Source organism: Amia ocellicauda, chromosome 16, assembly GCF_036373705.1.
Source record: "Amia ocellicauda isolate fAmiCal2 chromosome 16, fAmiCal2.hap1, whole genome shotgun sequence".
Lineage (NCBI taxonomy): Eukaryota > Metazoa > Chordata > Actinopteri > Amiiformes > Amiidae > Amia > Amia ocellicauda.
The window spans coordinates 7,941,939-7,967,831 of record NC_089865.1 but is presented as its reverse complement, the minus strand read 5'-3'; the positions used below and the strand labels follow the sequence as shown (position 1 = coordinate 7,967,831).

Below are 25,893 nucleotides of genomic sequence, written 5' to 3'. Positions count from 1 at the left end.
TTTCTGGAAGCCCTTAACAAAAACACATGGTTTCTCCAGATATGTTGACTTTTGGAAAGAAAAGACATCCTAATGTGCCAATTTAGGTGAATACATCAACAAAAGGACAGATCCACAGCAGATCCAGGTCCACTCGAAAAGTGGGACCTTCATATTTGGTTTAGCTACACCTAATTCACTACATGTAGAAATGGTCTAATCATATTAATTCAATGTCAGGCTCAATGTTTATCAAATAGGCAATTTTTTACCCATCATCTCTACAAGAAAAACAGTTTTTAAGCCAAAAAGAAAAAAGAAAAATAAATCTGAATGCCATTTATTTAACAAGATGCTTGACATATGTAGACATTTCTGAACACTCAAATCTCATCATTAATGCTCCTATTATCACTGTTTGTGACTACCAGGGCAGCAGTTTAGACGTCCCAGACATGTGTTGATGTACCAATCTTCTCCAATATATAATCGTCTAAGTGGTCGTATTGCGATAAAGGATTAGAGGGAAGTCTCACACAGTATATAGGGAGGTATGGCCCAGCTCTATAGGCATTAACAACAGTGCAAGACATATCATTTTACTTTTGAAATTTGCTACTGGCAGCAGTAAACAGTGGAGTCATTCAGAAAGTCGGCATATCAAATATTTTGGAAAGGAACATATATACCTAAAATTATTGTAGTAAATAGTAAACTAGTGGGTCCTTGAATGGAATCTTTAAATACATTTAAGAAAATAAAAATAGTATGCACTACTCATTTGAATAAAAGTATATTAATTTAATTATATAAAAAGTGCAAAATAGGTTATCTTGTGCTGGCATTTTACTGTAAATATTTTACATTAAAATATAATTTCATTAAATCTGAATTTGGTCAGTTAATATTTCGCATGTACCCATATATACATTTATTTGGTGTGTTTTGGTTGTCGAGAATTCTTAACATAATATGAATATGAAAGCATGTGCATGTGTCACTCAAAGATTGGAACCCCATATAACCACCATTAAAAATATTACACATTCATCAAGTTTTGTTAAAACAGCTGTAACCATATTGACCACTCTTGTTTCAACAATTAAACAAGGATTGTAAAAAAAAAAAAAAACATAAATAAACAAGTACAATCAATATTAAGTTATACAGTAATTACAATTGGGTCTGCATATGCCTTCCAATGAACTATTTACAGTATAATTTGCATATCGCTGACACCAGTCATAAAATTACTCCAGTTGTCCTGCAGTGAATTGTTTTAATTTACTTTCCTACATGAGAAAGCCATTTATATGTTATATAGTAGTAATCAAAATATAATTATAATGGAAATAATAAAACTGCTAATTTGTAATTTTCCATGAAAAAAATTACCAAGCACTATAATAAATCTGAAAGATCAAATCGAGTGTCTGTTTCTCACAGCTGGTAGTTTAATAAGCCACTAGATTTGGAACACCATTCCGCTAGTAATCAGGAATTCGGTTACCTTGAATGCTTTCAAATCTAGTTTAAAGACTTATGAGAAACATGTTGGGGAGGCCTTCAGCCAGCAGTGGATCGATATAGGCTAAATTTAATCTGAATAGATAAGTATTTCACAGGACAAGTCTCCCATGTATCTAAGCCTTATTTTACTGCTTTTCAGACTCATTCTTAGGAATTCCTTCATCCTGTTTTTCGAACTGAAGCTCCTTCTTGAAGCACTCATTGGAATGCCTGTACCATTAAAGTACAAGTACAAATCCTGTATTTCAATTGCAATGAAATGGCTAAGGTTACATCAGCAGGTGAGCGACACATGTTTCTGGTGAGATGCATTCCTACTGCTTTGAAAACATCAAAAATTCATCAATGAACAGAAAACTAATTTTAAATATTAGCCTGGAACAATTTTATATAGCTACAGTAATATGTTTACTTTAATAGTTATCATGTCAATGTAACACTTATTTCAGTACATCCAGTACTTGTTTCTGTGAATACTTCCATGCAAATATACAAACAAAAAACTGATTTGATCCAGGAGCAACAATAATTGTTATAAAGCAATTGAAAAATAAAATGCATTACCACACAGAGGCCCCTCATCCGATTCATCAGAGCAGTCAATCTTCCCATTGCAGATTCTCTCGGGCAAGAGGCATGTGGAGGTGTCATTACCACAGGAGTATTTTGGAGGCTTACAGATAGCATTTTCACAGTTTTCCTCATCAGAAAGGTCTTCACAGTCGTTGTCTCCATCACAAACCCAGTTCTTGCTGATGCACTTCCCTGTTATTAAAAAACAAGGGTTGTCACAATTGAAAATGAACAGGATACAGAAAAAAAATGAACTAGAAACTAATAAAACTTTTGAACACATTTTTGTAGGAAATTATTCTTAAGATGTCTAGCTAACAACGCGTGGAATAATCAAACAACAGAAAATCTACATTATTAGAGCCACTGGCTATGTGAGTTAAGACGAAAGAAACGGAAAGAAAGTCTGCTGTCTGTACCCTGCCAGGCTGAGACACCAGCCCCCCTGCTGTCTCATCTCCAGGAAAAGGTGAACACAGAATCTGATCAATTCTGAATCTCTGATCATAAAGTCTTTCTGTTCTGACCTTAACCGCTTCCACTATTCATTAGGAGGATTGCATATCTAATGTACACAGTACTTCAGCAACCATTATATTCATGAAAGCACACGTTTGAATTGTAATAGCATAGATCTGGGTTTCATTTTAAAATTCCATCTTTTTTTGTTCTCGTTCTGCACTTTGTGTGGGGAGAACACGGTGCGGCCGGCCGTTTTTATTTGTACTGGCATCTTTAACTCTCTCGGGTTATATATTGTCTTCTGTATTTAATATTTGCTGGACAATTGTTGTCATCACAGCTGTCTTTGAAAATTGAGAGTAAAAAACAGTATTGAAAAGTATTTATCTTAACCAGTTGCAGTCTACATATTTGGGATTTTCTGGATTTATCTTATTTGTAAGCTTGAAAAATAGTACAAAATGACACCCTGCAATTTGATATCTGATCTCAGGTTTTTACTTGTACTCAATATTGTTATCCTGTATACTACACAGTTTTTTAACATCCATGCTACCCTTCGTGTTCATGTTAGTGAAGTGATAATGTGAGCTTTGTGATGTTCATATTCAATAAGTGGCTTTTACTGAATGAGGAACGACAGGACATGTCAGTAACTTTATTAAGGGTAGCTTGATCTTGTATGAATGCCAAGATTTATACCATGTTATTACAATGCATGTCAATCATGGATTTTATTTATTTAAAAAATATTCTTGGGGGAACATTTAAAACTTGTTTTACATTTAGTACAGACATGGTCTACATGAGTTATCTACATCAGAGTACAGTTGTCATAAAAAAAAAAAATAGTCACGGTGATTGATCCTGACTTTAAATCATACATTATTACATAATTAAAAGGGGTCTACCAGGAATCATGCATTATATTAAACTTGTTATTCAACAACATTTTATATGTAGAATCAATGTAGAATTGAAATGTTAACAAGAACTAAATAAGCTGCTGGAATTAAATGAGGTGAATGTTGTTATGTTGAACTACATTTCCAAAATATATCTAATGTTACTCTGTTGTGCTTATCAGTAACATTACATATTATACATAATTAAATATATAATATTAATACAACATTAAAATTAAATTGAACGTTCTATAGATGTGTGCCAAAAGTTACCACAATTCTTTTTGCTTACCATATCTTCTTTATTTTGCCTTCACACTATGTCCATATCAACAGCAATGGCATTTTTCATTTGTACAGAAACAAATATGAAATTAACTCATATGGCTTTACTTACTTCCCACGGAAGTTCATTTCATAAACCAATTAAGATAAACTTTTTAATGCAGCAAATATGATGGCTAGCTGTAGAGTAACATAACCTAATCATACATATTTGTCACAAAACAAAATAGGCTGAGCTGCTATAGGAGATGATTAAATTAATTAACTCTAAAACAAAGTAAAAAATGTAGCATGGTAGCAAGGAAAGAAAGCAATTTAAATGAGCTGCAAGCTCACTATAGACATTACAGAAAAATATTTAGCCCCTCAGACCTCGCACACAAACATAAAGTCATCCTCACTGTCTAATTGTGTGAAAGTAGTTAGGTTTCCCAAAATGTAATTACTGATAATAAATTCAACATGACTAATAAAGATTTGCCACATATATCAATCGTTTTATTTAAAGGGTTCCCTTTTTTTAAATGTTTTGTAAATAAGTGAATAATTCTGATTTGATGGAATGGTCTATATAATGATTTAAATGTGTCCATTTGAAACAAAGTAATCTTAGCTTCAATATGTACAGTTAGGTCCATAAATATTTGGACAGTGACACAATTGTCATCATTTTGGCTCTGTACGCCACCACAATGGATTTGAAAGGAAACATAAACTGAAGGCAAAACGCCCCAAGAACAAGCAGGAACTAAAGACAGCTGCAATACAGGCCTGGCAGAGCATCACCAGGGAAGAAACCCAGCATCTGGTGATGTCTATGGGTTCCAGACTTCAGGCAGTCATTGACTGCAAAGGATTTGCAACCAAGTATTGAAACTCACAATTTAATTCATGATTATGTTAGTTTGTTCAAATACTTTTGAGCCACTAAAATTAGGGGGACCACATATAAAAATAGGTGTAATTCCTACACTGTTCACCCAATTTGGATGTAACTACGCTCAAATTAAAGATGAAAGTCTACACTTAAAGCACATATTGTTTCCTTTCAAATCCATTATGGTGGTGTACAGAGACAAAATTATGACAATTGTGTCACTGTCCAAATATGTATGGACCTATCTGTATTTGTGAAAACAATTACTACATAGTAGTAACTTGATATCACTGGAACTAAATGTTTGATGATGGCTTAAGTTTCTTTATATATGATCAATATAATAGTAATACATGCTAAATCCTCTCAAGTTATTCTGGTGAAAAAATTTAAATATAATGCAAGCTTTGAACATGTAAGTATTCTAACCTAAATGCTAAAAAGCAATAGCCATTATCTGTTATTTTCCCTATCCACCACATACACATAACTAGAAAATGGATACCTGACCTCATTGTAAAAACATATACGAGTAACATGTGGTTAAATGGGTATATGTCCCTGCCACACAACCAATATATAGCCATGTGTCATGCAGTTATGTGCAGCTCAGCTGGTCAGAGTAACTGTCTAGGGATGGCTGTGGTAACATAGCACTGTAGCAGTTGGGAAGAACAGACTTTATTCATAGGTATTAAATATTCAAGCTGAAGCAAGACCAGGTAAATGAATATCTGCCAACTTAGCAAGCAGCAGGTCTCGCCTCCAAGACAATGTTCTCAAAACCCAGATGACCTCAATTGTTCACCCGGAAACTTTGGCTTGAGATGAAGCATTGCCTTTTCCTTCTCAGCCAAGACATTCAAAAAAAGAAAAGTTCATTCTCTTGCCAGCCCGATGTCTGGTTCACATTGAAGGCCAACACCCTGCACAGTCTGAGCAGAAGGACACCCGCCTGAGAGCTATGAGGGAGGTTTAAATGCCCCCAATGTAATACATCAATGCGCATGTAAGGATACTTTAACACAGAGTAGGATTTCTCCTCAGCATCACCTACTGTATGATTCTCCGGAGAAGACGCACTATGGCAATGCCAAAAAGGCCTGCGGGTCAAGCTCTGCCAAAAAGTCCTGCCGAGTGCGATTAGTCACGACTAGCCGGGCTGAGCATGGCAGAAATTACATTCTGTGTGTGTGTCTGTGGGAAAGCTTGCAAGGACAGCGGGGGGCTTTACTTTTGATTAACTCAGGAAGCAGCGCTGACCAGACAGAGGCCTTTACTGCTTCTTTGTGAAGAGGATGGCGTACTACAGTGCTTTTTGAAACATACAATATTGATATACCAAAGAATATAATGGAATTCATTCTCCAAGAATCCGTAGAAAGGGAGAAGTTTAATTATCATTTAATTTGCAAAGAGACGATTCACCCTGCTGGGAGCTTGTGACTGGAATATTGAGCTGGGACATCAAAAAATGAGCTTGTGATTAAAGACCCATCACCAAAAGATATAATTGTGTGACCTAGAAAATACTTCATATACTTCAGGAATTGTTATTTGCATATTTATTTAAGGGGCTCGCTTTTATGATATAGAAGGTAACGACAATGCTGTAAACATTTTATGGAAATACAATACATTAAATGCATGTTTATTTTTTGTTAATTATACATTTTGTATAGCTTTTTTATCTGCATGCGGTTTAGGATTTTATTTTATTTTTTTAATATATATAATGCTTTCAACTGTTCAAAACAAAATATATATGCACAATATTATAAAATAACCACAGAGGAGTTCAGTGTTCAATATGTATGTAAATATAAATTGCATTATATTGGTGCAAATGAAAATCTACATCTATACATATGTGTGTGTGTGTGTGTTTAATATTTTCTAATAATGCAAAAGGCCTTGGGAAAGGAATGCATATAAAACATGTTCACCTCACTTCTATTTAAAATCTCACACAGCCAAAGTGTTCATGTTAGCTCCACTACCAATCATCAATAACAGCTTGAGAAAAGATTATGAAAAGATTTTCTCATAATCAAAATCATAAAAACAAAATGACATTTTCAGGGATGGTGTGTTTTCCTTTTCAAAATCCTCATTATGATTTGAAGTTCATCAGTGCAAAAGCATCAAAAGATCTAACTCATTATTATTTCAAATGTGCATTTTAATTAAGTTCAGGCTCAGCTTTGAATCTGAACCGTGATCAAAAATATATCAAATGACACCGGGAAAGCAAAGAATCATCAGCAGATAGGTGTTTTGTATACAAGTTTGTTTTTAATAATGAACAGATGTCTGCTGCCAGTAGTCTCTCTAACTCTGGTTTGATGATTTAAATATGAGTATTTTCCCTAATATCAGTAAGTAATAGATCATCAGTAATACAACAGTCTTGTGCAATTAGATTACCCTTTTAGAAATGTATTAAATAGTTAATGTAAATATTCCTGCTTCAGGCATTTATGTTTTGCTATGTTGATGTTTGTTTAATTTGAATTCAATCATAAACCATAACTATTTAAAACTGCAATCCACCATAACCACCTTAAATATGTCATAACAGTACCTCTATTGCCATTAATTACTTACCACCATGTAAACAAAGCCAATAAATGATCTGGAAAAATTCCAAAGTCATGTAATGTGTATTATTTCATCAATCTAGAGTAGCTGTAGCCCTAGATCTGGATATATTGTAGGATAAATGTACTATGGTGTCAGTGTTCAGACTGTTATTAACCAAAGGTATGTTTAACTGTTAAAACTGTATTTTATATGCTTTTATGTGCTTTAATGTTCCACACTACTCTTAACCCTTTGGCATGTATGTTCTGAATCACACTGCTGGGAAGGAGAGAGTGAGTTTTGCCATTTGCGCAGAAAATCATAATATGAGCCACATCTTTCTACCTGTTTCTGCATTTCATAACATATATTTCCAACCTATACCAACTGTATAGGGAAAATATATTCAATAGCTGTCAACTTACATATAAACCACCAGAGAGAAAACGTCTTAACAGATTACAATATCCTATTTTTGTTGTGCTCTCTATTTTTTGTCTAATTGTTATGACCAAAAAAAGACTGAACGATTTAAGACAAACATATATTACAGGACCGACAGGCTCGCTAACTACCGTACCAACACGCATCGAACCGACTAGTCCAGCACATCAATGGCTAATTTTATATAAATGTGATGTAAAGAAATAGAGTATAAGTAATAGAGACCTGTGAAAGGTAAAGAGTTCTACTATGTTGATTTCTATCTTACAGTGTAGTTAGATAATTATAGTTTGTATCTCGGCTTCTCTTTCTCAAATTATTTAATTTATTTGAAAATACCATTCATAATGGAATTAATTAATTATTATAATAATAATAATAATTATTATTATTATTATTATTATTATTATTAATAATAATAATAATAATAATAATAATAATAATAATAATAATAATAATCTAAACTAAAAGATTATCAGTAATTAAATCAATAGTTATAGTGCATGGGTCAAGAACGGACAAACTGTCAGCGGTATGTGTCAAAGGGTTAAACTACAAATATACAATTCAATATGTAACCTAAATGTACCACTCTAAGCTAAACTTAACCTAAACATTAAAGACAATTTAACATTTAAGTGTAATTCTATGTAAGCATAATTGTATCACTGTCTTTGTCACTGGAGTTAAACATTGATTCAACCACCAAAATATTAATTATGCCATAGAAGAAATGAATCCACATGTCTTGGGGATAGCATTTTCTGTGAAATACAGTTTTTCAGCTTGGATCAATATTGCTCTAGAGTATCTCTTATTTCCAGGCACACCTGATCCTTGGCCTCTAGGGTAATTTAAATTCCCTAAGTTCTTTGAATTGTAGGCCAAGGAAAAAACCTTTTTTACAAGGCATGTAAAACAGCACATGGTTAACTGAATCTGATTTAATAGCACAAACTGAGTACATAGAGAGCTGCGTGCCCTGGAATTATTATATAAATTTGAGAAAAAAACAAAAAACAACAGGTTAAACTGTAATCCGTATATAAAATAGTCATCAGTGTTATTGTCCCCAGAGTAGGATGATTATAAAATCAAAAAAGACTGTAGGATGCCTCAATGTAATGTGTATGAATTCAATGAATGCAAATAATATGATAAATACTCTGAACATCTTAAAAACATAATAGCTATAACTTATTTGAATTCATTATGAACCACTCCATGTCCCATGAACAACATTATCTATCTTGTATTTTATAACACATCATATTTTGTCGTAATTTCAAGAAACAGGCCAAACTGTTAAATATTATTATTGGTGCACCAAGAATGCATTGTGTCATTGAATTGTGACACATGTTCATGGAATCCTTTCACCTACCTGAAACTTTACAGGTGAACTTTGATTTGGGGTCACACATTCTTCTGGTGCCTTCACAGTTGAGCTCATCACTCCCATCCTCGCAGTCCTTGTCCCCGTCACAGCGCCAGCGCTCGGGTATGCAGGTGCCATCAGCGTGACAGTCAAACTCCTCACTATTGCAGTCACCTAGAGGATGCATAGCTGTGGATAAAATTGAGTCACCAGTTACAGCAGACTCAACATATACGTGTGTTGTGTCTTTGGAAGATTTTCATTGTAAAGGACTTATCTGGCAGGGGCTTTTTTGTCCACCTCACAGCAGGAAATGTAAGTCTTCTATCACTAGCCATAAATGTAACGCATGTCAAGACTCCCAGCACGACAGATGTGTCTCAGTTTAGCAAGCTTAGGCAGTTACCAAATGTTTAAGAGTTCTGGTTACAAATCTCCATTATTATTGTCATTTAACACTGATGGAGAGGGCTGACATTTCAATTTTAAGCTTGTGTTATCTCACCACTGCTTGGCTGATCAGAGAATGGCCTTTACATACGAGGTTGGGGCTTGCATCTTAAGCTTCTCTTTCCGAGTGAAAAACAATTCCCAGAGGACAGAGGTAGAGGGTCTGACACAATGTAAAAACTAAACAGTTAAACTAAAGCTCCACAGCTCCATGCTAATTTAGTATTCTATGCTTATATATCTATATATACAAATAAACAATAGAATTGTACACTGCAACATTTTCCAGATTTAAAAATTCTGAAGTGCAAGGAATACAGTTTCTTTTCCTCAGATTTCAATAAAACCTGTTACATATGGTGTCACAGTTGTGTAAGCCTTGAATAGACCCACTGGCATTCAAACTTCTATACCTCAGCATTCATTTCAGACATCGATTTGGTACCATGCCAGACCTGGATTTTCTAAGTGAACTGTGGGACAATCATAGAATACACAATCACCCTTGTAAAGAAAGGTTCAGTTGGTTCCAGAACATTCTGAGTTTGAGTTTAATTTGAGAATACATATACTGAACTATAATTCAGAGAAAATCAATACCTGTCAATCAGCATTATTATGAGGATGAGTACAAAAAAGACCTACAATGATTTTTAATTGAATGTGATTCTTTTTTTTCATTATAATTTTAATGAAATATAGTTTATTGTTAACTTGTATTCTTGTTTTATTATAAAGAGTATATTTCAGTATTGTGAAAGTCAAATATGACAGTGTATAACCAAAAACACAGAGGAATACTTATTTTTTATAGAAATGTAATTGGGCACTAATATTATATACGCATATATATGTATAACTTTCTTAATTGGCAAAAAATGCACAATTTGAAGCTGAACACATAGTGAGAGTCTCAGCAGTGAAGTGTGCTCTGGAGACTGCAATACTTTGTAAAAAGCTGGGAAGCAGCACTGGGAAGGAATGTGATGAATAGCTTCCACATTTTTGTGACAAGCTAGTGAGTTGTAACTATTTCAAGGCCCATCTCTGCTATGTGGTATAATTATAGTAGATTAAAGGATTCAAATCTAAGGGGATTTCCCTAAAAGTAGATAGAAAGGATTAAAAGTGTTTTGTGTGACTACACTGCAGTCCAAATTAGAGCTCCCAAATGACAAAACACTGCGAATTGTACTGTTTTATGCCATGGAATTTGTTCCGTATTTTCTTATGAAGCAGACACAGTATAGTATTTTATTTTATTTTTAAGTTTTTATTAAACCATTAGTCTACTACTACTACTACGTATAATAATAATAGCAACAGTAGTAGTAGTAGTAGTAGTAGTAGTAGTAGTAGTAGTAGTAGTAGTAGTAGTAAACACTATATGTGTTTCCATTCAATCTTATTATAGACACATATGATATTTCATTTTGAATATGTTGACCTGACTGGTATGAAAGCTATTTGATTACAAACCTGTTCCTGTACATGTAGCATTAATTTCATCACTAAAATCCCCACAATCGTTATCTCCATCGCAGGCCCAGTGGTCTGGTATACATCTCCCGCTGGAGCACTGGAACTGGACATTGGAACAGGAGTGAACGCATCCAATTTCATCGCTACCGTCCCCACAGTCATCATCTGCAAGAGGATTCAGAAGACAGATATTTTCAGAGTAGAACGCCCAACTCACAGCTTTTCCTCAACCATTTGATGAGATAAAACATGCTACCTATTGCAGGTCTTAACAATTGTGAATCTTATTTCATCTTCCCATCTTTTATGTTGTGGTCTTCTAGATCTTCTTTCATATCTTGGGATCAATTCCTTAGCTTTGTTTGTCTATCTTTGGTCTGTTCTTCAGGCATTGTGTCTGGCCCTGTGCCATGTTAACATTTTTGGTCATCCCTGTATTTGTTTTGTTATTCCATGCTTCTTTGTTCTGTTTCCAGTTTCTATTTCACTTTTGCATTTAGTAACCATAAGCCATAAGTGGGTAGATTTCCTTTCAATAGCATGCCATCCATCTTTGAAAGGGGAAGCCATAGCCGATCCCTGCAGGCATAGGGCGCAAGGCAGGAATACACCCAAGACTGGACACCAGTGCATCGCCCTAAACCGCATGTCTTTGGACGGAGGGAGGAAACTGGAGTGCCCAGAGAAAACCTACGTGTACATGGGGGAACATGCAAACTCCACACAGACAGGCCCCCCCGTGCTGGGACTCAAACCCAGGACCCGAGGCAGCTGTGAGGCAGCAGAGCTAACCACAGTACCACCGTGCAGGTCTTCAGGTGTTTTTGCAACTACATAAACTGTGTATTTTATACACGCCAGACATTCTATAAAATATAACAATGACATAATCCAAGGTTGTATTTGAAAAAGCATGCATAGTTGACCAACTTTATTAAATAAAATCCACTTGCTTTTTGGCGCAGTTCAGAGTACATGGATCAATATTTTTTAAGACTCTATTTCACAGCATGATGTCTCCTCGATAGTCAGAGTACAACACATGCTAGTCAATATAATCATAGTGCTTCACTATATCAGAGAACATTTTCACCCACCTGAATCACAGTGCCATTTCATACTGATGCACCTTCCATTTGTACAACTAAACTGTGTCAGGGGTTCGCAGGTCGGGAAAGCTGTCAACAGAATTAAACGATTTTAATAGAATCACTGTTTACTTTAACCTCTATTCAATATATACAGCTCTGGAAAAAATTAAGAGACCACTGCAAATTTTTGTTTAATCAGCATCTGTACATGTATGGCAGCCATTCCATTCCATTCATATCTGGGAGAAATGTTATTAGTAGTTTATAGAATAAAATAAAAATGTTAAGTTTACCCAAACACATACCTGTAAATTGCAAAACCAAAGAAACTGATAATTTTGCAGTGGTCTCTTAATTTTTTTCCAGAGCTATATATATATATATATATTGCAAATATTGATAATGACGATGATATAGATAGTATGACAGACAGACTGAGAGACATAGACAGACTGACAGATAGATACATGAACAGTCTTATTTGCAGTGCTAATGGTTTCATAATGTAAGATACAGAATAAAGGTGAAACAGATTTATGTGTAATTAAACTTAACAAAGCTATCACATTTGCATCAATACTGAAATTATTAAGTTGTCAATTAGAGGTATTTTATCTTCCTGAGTGAAAGCTTAAAAAAAACCACTTGTATCTGTATTGGAAATTAAAAATTCATTAGGTGTTTCGCGGAAGGATTTCTTTAGAAAATGAAAGAACATGAAAACCCTTCTAGGCTGTCTTTACTTAGATTGATCCTATGCCCTTTTTATGATCTTTTTGTTTACTTGAACAGCTGCATAAAACAGGTTTAAAAACCTTATATTTCTGCCAAAGCTTTATGACAACATCTTTAGTGATATAGCCAAACTTGAAGCTTGAAACACTGAAAAAGCTAAATAAGTAAATTTGTACCTATTCTTTGTACATTGTTTCGCTTTCTTGAATGAAGTGGCAATGCTAGGGTGCTGCATACAGACATAATGACTCAATGTGGAAAACTGTTAGCAGTTAGTTTGGGAAGTCAGTTTCAATTTGGGAATCACATGTATTTAAACAAGTTGTGCTTCCTCTATAAAACAGATAGAGTTTAGATTTAAATCCACTATTGTCCCAATACTTTTGGTAAGATGCATCTGCATTATCTATATTGCATGTTTGCTACCCTTGTCTGTGAGATTAGAGGGAAAAAAAATAAAATAAAAATGGATAGACAACCATAGCTCTTGCTGAGAAAAACAAATGGGCATTAGGAAAAGCCAAGCACCTCTGTAATTAACCAACATCTGTTCGTTAATTCTTACAGCATGGTTGAAAAGGAGACTTCATTCTTTTCTGCAGTGTCAACATGAATTCACTAGACTCTGGAGCACATTTAATGTGGCCTTTTTAACATTTTACAGCTGATAAGCCCATTTTCAGTAACATATACTAATAGAGATGTGCATTAACAATTCATTGTCCTTAAGAACATCCATGTAAGTTATTAGCAAGGCTCTCTTCCATCATTTTAACATACATTCATTATGATCTTTTATCTTTTACATTATTTTCAAGACTCTTTTACATTATCCTGATAACGATAGGTTGCGAATGCAACCCCGGTTATCTGAAAAAGGAGGCACTGCCCAAGGGTTGCAAGGTCACGAGTCCTATATCCCCGCAAAAGAGGACGGACGAACCTGTGCAGACGTCATGCTTTACAGAACAAGAAGTGCACAGGGGCCAATGGCAACTTTGATAGAGTGACGTTTCGATCAGGTTCTTACGGAAGTGCGCAGAAACCCCTCCCCCTTGGGCAGTGCTTCTGACTTGAAAGATAACCTCAATGTATAAGCTGAAAGACTCAACATAAAGTAAAAGTGTAAATAATTGCATTTGCTATCCTTGTCATCTAACCAACATTGTTTCTATTATGATTACATGATTAAAGGATTGGAAAGACAATGGGCTGGATTAAATCAAAACTTTTACCCAGCCGCTAATAGAAAACTACAGAACTGTACTCTGTTGTGGCTTCATTTTCAGTAAGATGACACTTTCTTCTAATCAGAAATGTAACCGCTATGATGTACAGGTTTGTAGTTTGCTATTAGCAGGTTGGTCAAAGTTTTGTTTTAATCCAGCCCAATGTATCCATTTAGCAGTCTATACATATTATGACTTCTATTTCTGTCACAAAGAATCACATATACAGATGTTTATATGATGTCTGTGTTCTATATATCATTAATGTTAACCACAATAAATGTGAATATAATTGATTCTATGTATAAATAATAAATAATAAAATAATATGTCAGCAGGTACGTTTTTTTAAATTGCTTTTTCTAAACATGCTTCACACTTTTATCGCTGGATGGGAAGGATATGGAGTATGCAATCTAGTCTTGTTTTCACACCATGCAACTAGGTTTAATTTCCAAACTGTTTAACAAATTAAATATTAAAGACAATCTGTTTTACTTTTCATTGTCTGTGAATGGCATTACATGCCTACAGGCTGACTATTTTAATTTAAATCTGGCACAGGAGCTTTCAAGCAAAGATAAAATAAAGGAACAATGACCTAAACCTCAAACACTGTAAATCACACAGAAAGAAAAAGGCAAAACTTTCAGCAGATATTCTGAACAGGACGAAACATAAAATAAATATAACTTACTTATAGGCAATACAACTGCAGTAACCAACAAACTGAAATTACTTTGTTTAATAGCAATAGACTTAAAGTGCCTGCTGCAGTGGAAGCACTTACAGTATCCCTTGGAAAAATATATTTATATTGTTAATGTACAAGCTCTTGCCAAAAGAAAAAATAGAAAAGCTATTCAGCAAAGAAAGAATAATTTAAGGCAACTCATATTTCAAAGGAATACTACTAACAATCGCAGCTATAGATAACATTTGAAAATCTACTGGGTTGCTCTGGTGCCAAAAACATTCATGCTGCTTATTTTACAGAAATGAAATGTGCAAAGCTCTTAAAGTCTGCATATTGTGGTTATCTCAATATGAGTCCAGATGTGTGCTTTATGATTCATATCCGTAGGCCTTTGCTGTGATATTTCCTTTGCCTTCAAGTCAGAGTAAGGTAGTCTGGATGTGAGCGTCCATACTGCTAAACCTTTCATAACAACACCTGTAATTGAAAGCAATTTCACATTCTCTCCGTGCTGTCACAGCTCTGCATCTGCTTTGCACTGCATTACTGTTTACTTTCATATACATGAATTTAGATTATGTAAAAATGGTGGTATGCATTGTTCTAATCATTCCGAGCGAGCTTTGTTGTTTTCCACCTTTGCCCTCTGTTCCATTTCTGCTGTGGTTATTAGTCACACCGTCAGTGTATAAGAGAGTGATTCTCTTCCAGCGATACTATCAAAGACTCACCACATGAAGAGGCCTCATCAGAGTGGTCCCCACAATCATCGTCCCGATCACAGAGCCAGGAAACAGGGATACAACGGCCATTACGGCATGAGAATTGATTGGGCTGACATGTCTGAGCTGAAATAGAAGACATATACATTAAAAAAATAAACCAAGGAAGTAAAAACAAATGCTGTGTTGAGGACTAAGAAGCAAAAATTACTTGATCTGGCAAAACCTTTAACAGGCAAACAATCTAATCAAATGTGTATTAATCATTAAAACAAACTGTACAGTATATAAGCACAGTCAGGTGATAACATAACAAGTGAAGTAACATGGAATTGAACCCCCAAGAAGGCAATTTGTCAGCTTTCAATTTAAAAGCCTCTCTTGTTTTATATATAAGTCTGACAAGCAAAGATATGTCACCATTTTCATTGTTTTATTGCACGCTTTATCCAGGGGAATAAATGCATACATCTGCAACTGATTTGACTAAAACCGATAAAAAAATCAGTTTTGGCATGCCTTCAGATTTATGTCAATTCACTCCATGATAAATGTAAACAATGATATATCTGAGTACCAAGAGACCCTGAATGTTTTGAAACCCGTAGCTATTTCCTTCCTGTTCAAGAAAACCCTGTTATGTTTTGTTTGTATCTGATTATTAGAAAATGTATTAGGCTTTGTTGCTTTAAAGACTTAAAGAGTGTAGAAGTCATCATTTGTAAGTATATTTTGTATGATTAAGCTGACATATAGGTTTAATAAAGGTGATTAGTTACAGCAATCCATAGGGAATATAATTAAAAATTATAATAATAATAATAATAATAATAATAATAATAATAATAATAATAATAATAATTAAATTATCACTATTAAGGTCAGAGTCTCTTACTGGAGGAGTAAAAGAGCCGTCTCAGCCACAGGGAATGTTCACATCATGAGACCTTTTCATGATAGTGTAAACATCCCTGAGATAGTCACAATGCATTAATTCAATTTGATGTGTTGAAACAAGGCTTGCACGGCTCTAGCTACAGGCTCAGGTCTTAGACTACACTTTCTTGCTTAATTAGAAACCCCGTCAATTAATAATGCATTTTCAAGCATCAGAAAAATGCTCCTTCAAACACCATTTTTTCGTGCTATCAATTGCTTTGATAGTTCTCTGTGATTTCAAATTCTGTTTCCAACCAATGATGACACAATTATAATGCTGATGGTGCAATAAAATGTACACTTTCTATACTTAAAGGGATACTTCAGTGTTTTGGCATTTTAGCCTGATTACTTACAAATCCACCTTTTTTAATTCTGTGCATCCAGTTTGAAGAAATCTGAATTTATAATTTGATTAGTTTAGCACAATTACTGGAAGCAAATGGTCGCAAATCGATGACTCTCAAAAGCCGGCGAATAGATATTTTAAATACTCAAAAGCTGGGTGGAGCACATTTGTACATTAAGTATTCTCTAAAAGTCTATATAAAATCTAAAGTATTTTGATGAATATGTTTAAACATATTTTTATTTTGGAACTATCTCGCAGAACTATGCATTTCATTAGCTGTAATGAGGTCGGCACAAGGATATGCTCGCTGTGCACGAATGAAAACACAGATAGTGCAGGCAGAACTGAAAGTAGTCCATAAATAAGGAAGTATGTAACCAGTAAATTAGCGAATGTATCAAACTATTTATTTACTATGTATAGTATTGTAAGACTACAAATGACAAATGGCCAAGCTTTTGAGTATTTAAAAGATCTATTATCTGTCAATTGAGAGCCATTTATTTCCAGCAATTGTGTTAAGCTAACAAAACGATAAATTCAAATTTCTTCAAACTGGATACATTCGTATGACTCGTATACCGAAGTATCCTTTTAACAATAAGTGATATGCTGTCTTCACAGTCCTTATATGAACATCAACATGAACGCTTTTGATTCGTTTTTCACATTTTAATTTACTAGGACAATCTGTAAGTATTTTTATGAACAGAGGGGTAAGAATGTTAAATGTTACACCCATTTTAGAATAATATTGCTTAACATTAAATCAATATTAATAGCAAACTACTAGAGGACATATTGCTTTGTAACACCATTAAGCTGTAATCTCTCTACTGTGGTTTCTCTGCAAGATGTAGTGTCTCTTTTGAATAGCAGAGGATGTGTTTTGTACTTGCTAATTCCTGGCCCAATTAAAGTTATTTGTCCTCATAAATTACTGTGTGAATTGGATGAGAGACTGATAATTCAAATTCAAAGAGCACTTCCACTAAAAACCTTTTTTTAGCAGCGCTGGCTTGAGAATACTGTGCACTCATGTACTATACAAATGCAAAAGTTGTCCCCAAATTGCTATCCCTGTCCCAGTATCCTGAGGGGATGTTTCTTGGAATGCTATATTATGCATTCAGAGAAAAATGGTAATGTCATTTTAGCAGACAATTAACATAAAACTCTAGATCAATAAAAAATGAATACATTTTATCTCTCAAGAAACTTATATCTGACAAAATACTAAAGCTGTATTGATAGCCATAATATTGAATACAAAACTATGGTATGCATTGCTGTTGTCATGTAATATGTTTAATACCAAACCATGGTTGATTATTATTAGCTTTATTAGCCACACATTTTCCATTTAACAAATTACACCAAGCTATATGATACAGACTGTGCTTTTAACAACTAACGAACTTCAACAATGTAGTTCCTGATTTATTTCCTGGAAATAAAGTTTTTGTTTTTAAGTAGAACTATCTGTTTTGTAGGATCAAACATTTCATCCTCAATAATGTCTATAGCATACACTGTAATCAGGGGAGCTTTCATCAGTTCATTAAAATAATAGAATTAGAAAGGGCTGCATGTCGTTTAGAAGATGAGTTTAATTTCTAGTGCTTTCATTCCTTTGAGAGTATTAACTTTTGATCAGAGTATCAATAATGACTCTTCAGATATGAAAAATGAAGGGCTGCTCTGGTGATTCACAAGGATTTAGTAAAAGTTTTATGTATTCATTCATTTATGTATTTAAATTAATTTGTCACCTCCTTTCTAAATATAAATATATTTTGTGGATTGTAAACACTGCAGCATTAGCAATGCCTGATTTGAGAAACCCAACCATATGTTCAGCAGTTTCAATTAGAACATTCAAGCCAAAAGACAAGTATGTATAAAATACTGCCAGCAGTTCAGAGACTTATCGTGTTTTCTTTTTTCTTTTTAAATTGCAATGTGCGACAAACTACACATCTATATCTTGAGGCTTTAAAGGAAAGCATATGACAAAAGTAAGAGTGCAATACAGAATCTCAAAATGAGAACCGTTTTGTGAAAATGGAATTACACACTTGTTTATAGAAGTGAATATTGATTCAATCTTGTTCTTGAAATAAAATAATATATTGCCTCCACTAGCAGTGGTATGGTACAGACAGTGGTGACAAACAACTACTTTATTATATACATACAAGAACACAGTACAATCTACCTTTAACCCTAAAATGTTTTCTTTTTTTGTTGTTGTTGTGTGTTCACACCTATCTACTTCACACTAGCCCATCCACAATTAATATTAGCACTGCATAATACACAAGTGATGAAGTTTGAAAGGTATTTTTAATCTCCAATCCTACCAGCTAGCCTAATGTATGTATTTACTGGTGTTATCTACAATCCATACTCAGCAGACTCTTTGCTAATGTTCTTTAACATTCGATGGGGGAAGCAAAAACACAGACCAAAAAATACTAATAATAAAATAATAATGTGATAGATCTTTGATTTGGTCCAGGCCAAAGACAAACAACATTTAGATTCTAATGTGAGAAATATTTTCAACCCAACCAAATATTAATAGCATGACATATATCTGTACCAAACATACATAGTTGAAAGATACTCAGACGAGAGCTGTAAATACCTGATACACAAGTGCATAGTAAATAAGCAAGTCAAATACATCACTATTCTACACAGTAAGTCAGTGGCCATAGTTCAGCTGGGGATGGAGATAAAAGAAAGTGCACACTTAAAACAAGTATGTTAAGTTTTATAGCACATACAGAAAGTTTATCTTGTTGTCAGCATATACTATTCTCCAGTGGTCTGGGACATTACCGGACAATCAGCTAAGAAAGCATTACACCTTATCCAATTTGTTGGCCCTCAACCAGCAGTGGATCGATATAGCCTGATGATGATGATATATATATATGTAAGTATGCTATATACAGTACTTACAGATACACAAGTATATGCACACATAAATGAACATTACCTGAACATGTAAAGTTGGACTCATCTTCGTTATTCCCACAGTCATTGGTTCCGTCACAAAGCCACTTCTTAGGAATGCAACGATTATTCAGGCACTTAAATTGGTCAGCAGGACAACTATGATTATCTGCAAATTATTTAGAATACATTCAATACACACACACACACACACAAACACACACACACACATATATTCATACACTTTTATATATCTTTTCAAGACAAGATACTGGATATGTCTGTATTATCATACTGAATCTTAAAGTAATTTATCATGTGAACAGAGTTATATTTCTGCTGTGGTCACTTTAACTACCTATCATTTCATGGTATCATAACCATTCATAATGATTTTGACAAATTACACACGGATGTTAATTACACAGTCAGGTACACTAATCATACCTCATGATTGATAGAGTGGAATAGTTTTTGTGCTTTTACTTTAATTGAAACCTATTGAAATTCATCAGACCTGCTGCAAAACGGCTTAGAGCCTTATAGTGGTCATAATAAGCAATCATGTAAGATAAAAAGCTGAAGAATTGCCTATTCGGATAATAGGCTATGTTGGATAATTGCAAATTTTCATTATAAGGTAACATTAACCATTGTATTTTCTTAAGAATAAAATAAAAAACAACAAAACAACTTTACATCCATACTTAATTATCATAAAGAAAAAATAAATGAAGCACGGTATATTGCTCAAAGCTGATAAAAAAATATTTTGAATATTAAAGGGGTGAGCTGAAAAAAAACGAAGATTATATCGACAATGCTTGTATTATAAGGTATACGTGTCTAATTGTTAATTGATATGGCATGTTGATGGAGCAGGGAGCAGGAATGACCTATTGAATATCACATTCCACACAATTACCAGTGATCTGTTTTTTAAACTATTTAAAGATTTGATTTTGAGTGTGTCAATTTAAGTATTTACATTTTATACTGTGCATCTCCAGTCAGCTCTTGTGTATAGTTGATAACTGGCATTAAATCAATTGATTAGTTGAAATGTTATTGGTAACATATCTGAGGACAAACATGCTGTCTGTGTGTGTGTGTGTGTGTGCGTGCGTGGGTGCGTGCATGCGTTTGTGTGGTTATGGCAATTGCAGCTTCTGCAAGAAACAGGAAAATATAAGTTTGGGAACGGACAGAAACAGGAAGAACAAATATGTTTGCTGTAAATAACCAACTTAATAACTTAACAAACAAACAAGAAATATATAAACGTACAACAAGTGTCTAGGTCTTCATCGCTGCCATCCAAGCAATCATCATCTCCATCACATTTCCAAATCGCTTGAATACATCGCTGGTTGCTACATTGGAATTCTCCACTTTTACACAGCTGGGGCAACATTTCCCCAGGAATAACTAAACAACAAAAAATATTTTATTGCATGTATTTTTGATTAGCATCGATTAAAAGCAACACATGCAGGTTGAGTTCTTAAAATGCCAATAATAATAATACAAAAAAATATATATATACTCTTGTGTGCGTGTTCCGCAATGTTGATGTCACTGAGAACAGCTGATGCCTATCCTTTGCTGTGATTGTTGAGGAGTTTAGACAGGGATGACATGGTTTATTGTGTACATGAGTGTGTTTCAATCATACAGACATTGTCCCATACTACATTGGTCGCTGTTTTCAAATGGAGAGGGAACATTAGCCTGCAGAATCAACCATGCTTTTCTGAAAGAGTCATGGTCGCATTGGTAACCTGGCTGGCTAAAGCAGCAAAAGAGGAAGCTGTCTGGTGCGTGATGCACTGAAGATGCCAGAAAGGGCGGACTACATTATGTCATCCCACACAGCGGCCCCTCAGCAGCTTTGCCATGCTCATACTCTCAGAGACCTCTCACATGTGTGATGCAATGTCCTATACTGCTCTGGTGAATGTCTTCTCTTTCACAGAAGCAGTGTTGCCTTTATTTTATTTTCGATCTCACAGCGAAGAACACACTGTTGTACTGCAATAAGAGTCTACAAAATATGTTCAAGTAAAATGTAGTGATAAGTTATTCACAACCATATTTGTTAACTGTGTTTTATCTTTGTGTGAATTTTTATACATACAATTTTTTTTTTTTATTGAAGGATCATGTCTCTTTTTGCATGGTTTTCTAAGTATGTGTGCATCTTTCTAGAAGTGTAAAAGCTAGTGTAATGCAATGTTGCAAAACTATAGTGAAAATGCATGAATACCATAGACATACCTGACATCTATCAACAGCATTGTTTGTTGCATCAAATCTAATGCACAGTTACTTAAACTGAAATTATCACTTCTGCATTATACTAAAGTTGCCCAACACAGCATAACTATTTCCCCAAGTTGCAATGTCCCATAAATAACAATACAGAAGTTCATTAAATAGAGATCCAAGCCTCCTTAACCCGAGGCAAATTTAGCTTTGTAGTGGTATCTGAATTGCTACCAGAAACATCCCAAAGCTTTTTATTTTTTTGGAAATAAAAATAAGACATTAAATCAGTCCTACTTGAACAGGTGACATTATTTCTCTCCAGGTGTTGATTGTCAGCACAAGCACAAACTCTACCCCCAGGAATAGCCAAGCAGAGAGTGCTGCAGCCCCCATAGTTTACACGGCAAGCATTGTCACCTATGGGGAAAACATACATAGATTTATTTATTAATATCTCTCCACTTCACCAGACTTTTATTTTTTTTTAAATCAGGTTTTCATAAAACAGCTTATAAGCAATATTTATTCTCCCCGAAAAGCACTTTAAAGGATATGAGAATTATGTTTTAATACTACAGCACTTCATAGTAATGTACAATTATTATAATATTACATCTACAATAAACTATTTATTTTTGTACTTGCTTTGGGGCAATCTTCTTTTTAATGGTGGGAGATCAAGATATTAAAGTACAGGTATTGACAGCAAGCTAAAAGACACTCAGATGACATGGGGTATTGATCTGAGTCGCCAGAAACCACAAATACTGTGAATCATATAACAAACCTTAATGTCAAAGAAAATATATAATTTATTTTACATAAAGCAGGAATTGTTCACAGCTTAAATAAAATTGCAAACAAAAATCATAGATATGCATAAACAGAACAACATATCCCTTTAATATAAAACAGCCTTTATTCTATAATATCTGAAAACTACGTCTGATATATATGCCTGTATATCATAGTTTATATGGACTCCTAATGATTATTATTTATAGAAATTATAGAACTCTGGTAGTTTTTTTTGTTCCAAAAGTAGAAGTATAATTTCAGATATATAACACACATAAATGCTTAGATTTAATATTTGATCAGAAGTGTTGGACACTTTATATACTTTACAGTGTGATTAAAGAAAGAAAACATAATGTACATTTTAAAGGGACAGTTGGAGAAGCTTTAATCCAAATACATAGCCTGGGCCAATGAGATAAAGTCCTCTTTGCTCTGAAAGCCAATCAGCTATACACCAGAGAGAAGGGATTCAATTAATCCCTTTGGTGACATGAGGCTTGGGCGGATGGCTAGGTTGTCTTATGACATCCTGAGGATTGGGAATGATACCCAACTAGTTTTTGTTTTGTTTTGTTTTTTCTGTTGGTTTAGCTTTCAAAATACCTTTTGCAACAGGTGGAATTTTAAATTAGCCTGGAATTAAAATGTATTCCAAAGTTAAAAAAGAAAAAGAAAAGAAAAAAAAAAAGTTTCTATCCTGTTCTAGTAACTAATGTACTGAGGAGAAATTGGACTGACAGTAAGGCAGATTTCTTGTGAAATATTTGAGATGACAATAGCACAAAATAAAACAATAATGAAAGAGCAGCTGGAAACTCGTGCTGTGTCCAAAACAAAAGTTATGGTAATGACCTGAATGATTTAAGAGTAATTAATAGGTAACAAATTACTGCAGGCAAATAAGTGATTGAAGACATAAACAAATAGGACAATTAGATGGGGATTCTGACTATTTACACAGGAGATACTCTAAATAAATTAAAAATCATAACATCCTCCAATTTACTGTACAATTTGATATGGTGTGTGGACTCCCACTGTGGAGAGACCGCCTTGTGCGCCGTATGACAGGTGCTTATGTGTGTCAATGACTTTGATCATTGTTGCTTCTATTACATCTTCACATCTGGATAGTTATGAGCATAAGCAGCATTTTATGATTGCTTATGGGATTACAAGATAAACCCCAATGCATTTCACAAGTTCCAGGCCATATTTTTCATGTGTGCTATTTCTGTATTCAAAAAGGAATTACACTGTGAGATAAATGAATGGTATTATGCTTCTTGGTCTATCCACCTAATTTAAGTAACTCCCAGTATGATATAATAAATGGTTTGTACAATGCTTGCCTTTGTATTTTAATAGTGTGATTTATTTGAGATAATCTGATTTATATACATATATAATATAAATAGATTAAGAGTAAAAACAGAAGGTGATAATACATGTGTATACACTGAGCATAGGTTTTTAAATTTGATTAACAAAATGTACCGAAATTCATGTTAATCCAAAAATGACAAAATAGTCTTATGATTTTCAGTTGTTTTCACTAGTAGAATGTAATTTTACAATATGATAAAATAGCCTTCCATTCACAGGCATTGTTTACCAATGTTTACCCGATAATTAGTGGAACAATGGTTAATCAATTAAGTAATTAAATCATTAATCAATGAATCAATCAAATGCCAATGAGACAGGTGCCAATTAAATTAATGAGTCATTAGCATTGCATTCATCTCAACTGAGTTTTTTCACCTATGTCCTCCAGCACTAAGAGGCCGACATAGGCTCAATTAGTCATTTTATTACTTCAAACTGCATTTGCACGTAGGTTAGCATGCACTGCCCTAGTCACCGCGATTTGCATGTGGTAGAGGCTCACAATGACTACTCGGGAAATATTAGTTGAGGTTCTATCATGTATATGTTCTTTGCCACAAATATATAGAATCAGTGTATTAACCCCATTAAAATAATGGTACCACATCAACAGTTAAATCAGTGAGAAACTATGTTGATACATGTGACTGTATATAATTACAGTGGTATTAATGAACAGCTGCAAATGCTTCACAGCAGCCAGATTAACCTATGGTTACCTAACTGTCTTTTTCCAAACAGTGCTGTCATCTTATTTAAGAAAATGCAGTTACTCAGCATATTCCTTGACTATAGAATGTCTCCATCTTGTCTTGCCTGGTTTGTAGTACAAGACTACAGGACTAAATAATAACTTAATTTATATGTATATACATACATTCTATATATATGAATAATGAACAAAGTTCTGCCAGACTTCACACTAAAAAATACTTGATTATTAGCTTAAAGGAATGTATTAAAATATGTATTTTATAACACATATTTAATTCAAAAATGAGTTAAAAGTTTAGTTTTGTGGAACCCTTGGCAATGGAGACAATTAACTCATAAAAGCTGTTTAAACACGTCCTCCAAAAACAAATGTATTGTGTAGTGAGATTTCATACCAAAGCAAAATTGTAATAGTTGTTTGGATATTACGTTTAAAGGAGCACAGTTTAAACATTTATTAGCTACCAAGAAAAAGAGAACTGCTTACAGCATGATTTCTTAAGGTTAGAATTTGCATGAAGTACATTGATTTTGGATAATGCATTTTGAACCTTCAGCTATTTTAAATCAAGTCAGGGCATTTCTTTTCAGCATTTGCAGCTTTTTTTTATAGAAGCAACATCATAGTGTTGGTTTAATACTAAAACAATATACATTTTCTAAAGCATAAACAGGCTACTGCATTTGTATAGCTCCAACAGCAAATATATGTGTTTATTTACAGTAAAATAAAATTTTGTAAAGAATTACCTTGCTGAATTTGAGCATCGTAGACCTGAAGTCCAAATAGTGGAGGTCTTTCGCTCCTCATAAGGGTAACATTTCTGGTCAACAAGTTCAGTTGGAAAATAGAGCCATTCATATAATCAGTCCAGAAAATGTAATTCCGATAATGAGAAATGCCAAATGGATGGTTCAGTTCTTTTCCATTATACACAACCTAAATAAAAAAAGTCATCAATAAAACTTTTCCACAAATGGCAGTCTTATCCAAAAAGAAAATCTAGAATATGAACTTGGTATTTTTGACTGCATTTTTAAAAT

General features: G+C 34.0%; 1 protein-coding gene across 1 annotated transcript in view; it reads right to left on the bottom strand.

Annotated features, from left to right (window-relative positions):
• The window catches only part of lrp1bb (low density lipoprotein receptor-related protein 1Bb), a 316,016-nt gene that overhangs the window by 168,108 nt on the left and 122,015 nt on the right, over window positions 1–25,893 (bottom strand). Inside the window, exons 14-22 of the mRNA XM_066688514.1 lie at window positions 25,600–25,789; window positions 22,240–22,362; window positions 20,965–21,105; window positions 19,721–19,846; window positions 15,432–15,548; window positions 12,046–12,126; window positions 10,946–11,113; window positions 9,023–9,205; window positions 2,074–2,274 (exon numbers count right to left, since the gene is read on the bottom strand). Coding sequence (XP_066544611.1) covers window positions 2,074–2,274; window positions 9,023–9,205; window positions 10,946–11,113; window positions 12,046–12,126; window positions 15,432–15,548; window positions 19,721–19,846; window positions 20,965–21,105; window positions 22,240–22,362; window positions 25,600–25,789 — 1,330 coding nt within the window. The remainder of the gene's footprint in view (window positions 1–2,073; window positions 2,275–9,022; window positions 9,206–10,945; window positions 11,114–12,045; window positions 12,127–15,431; window positions 15,549–19,720; window positions 19,847–20,964; window positions 21,106–22,239; window positions 22,363–25,599; window positions 25,790–25,893) is intronic.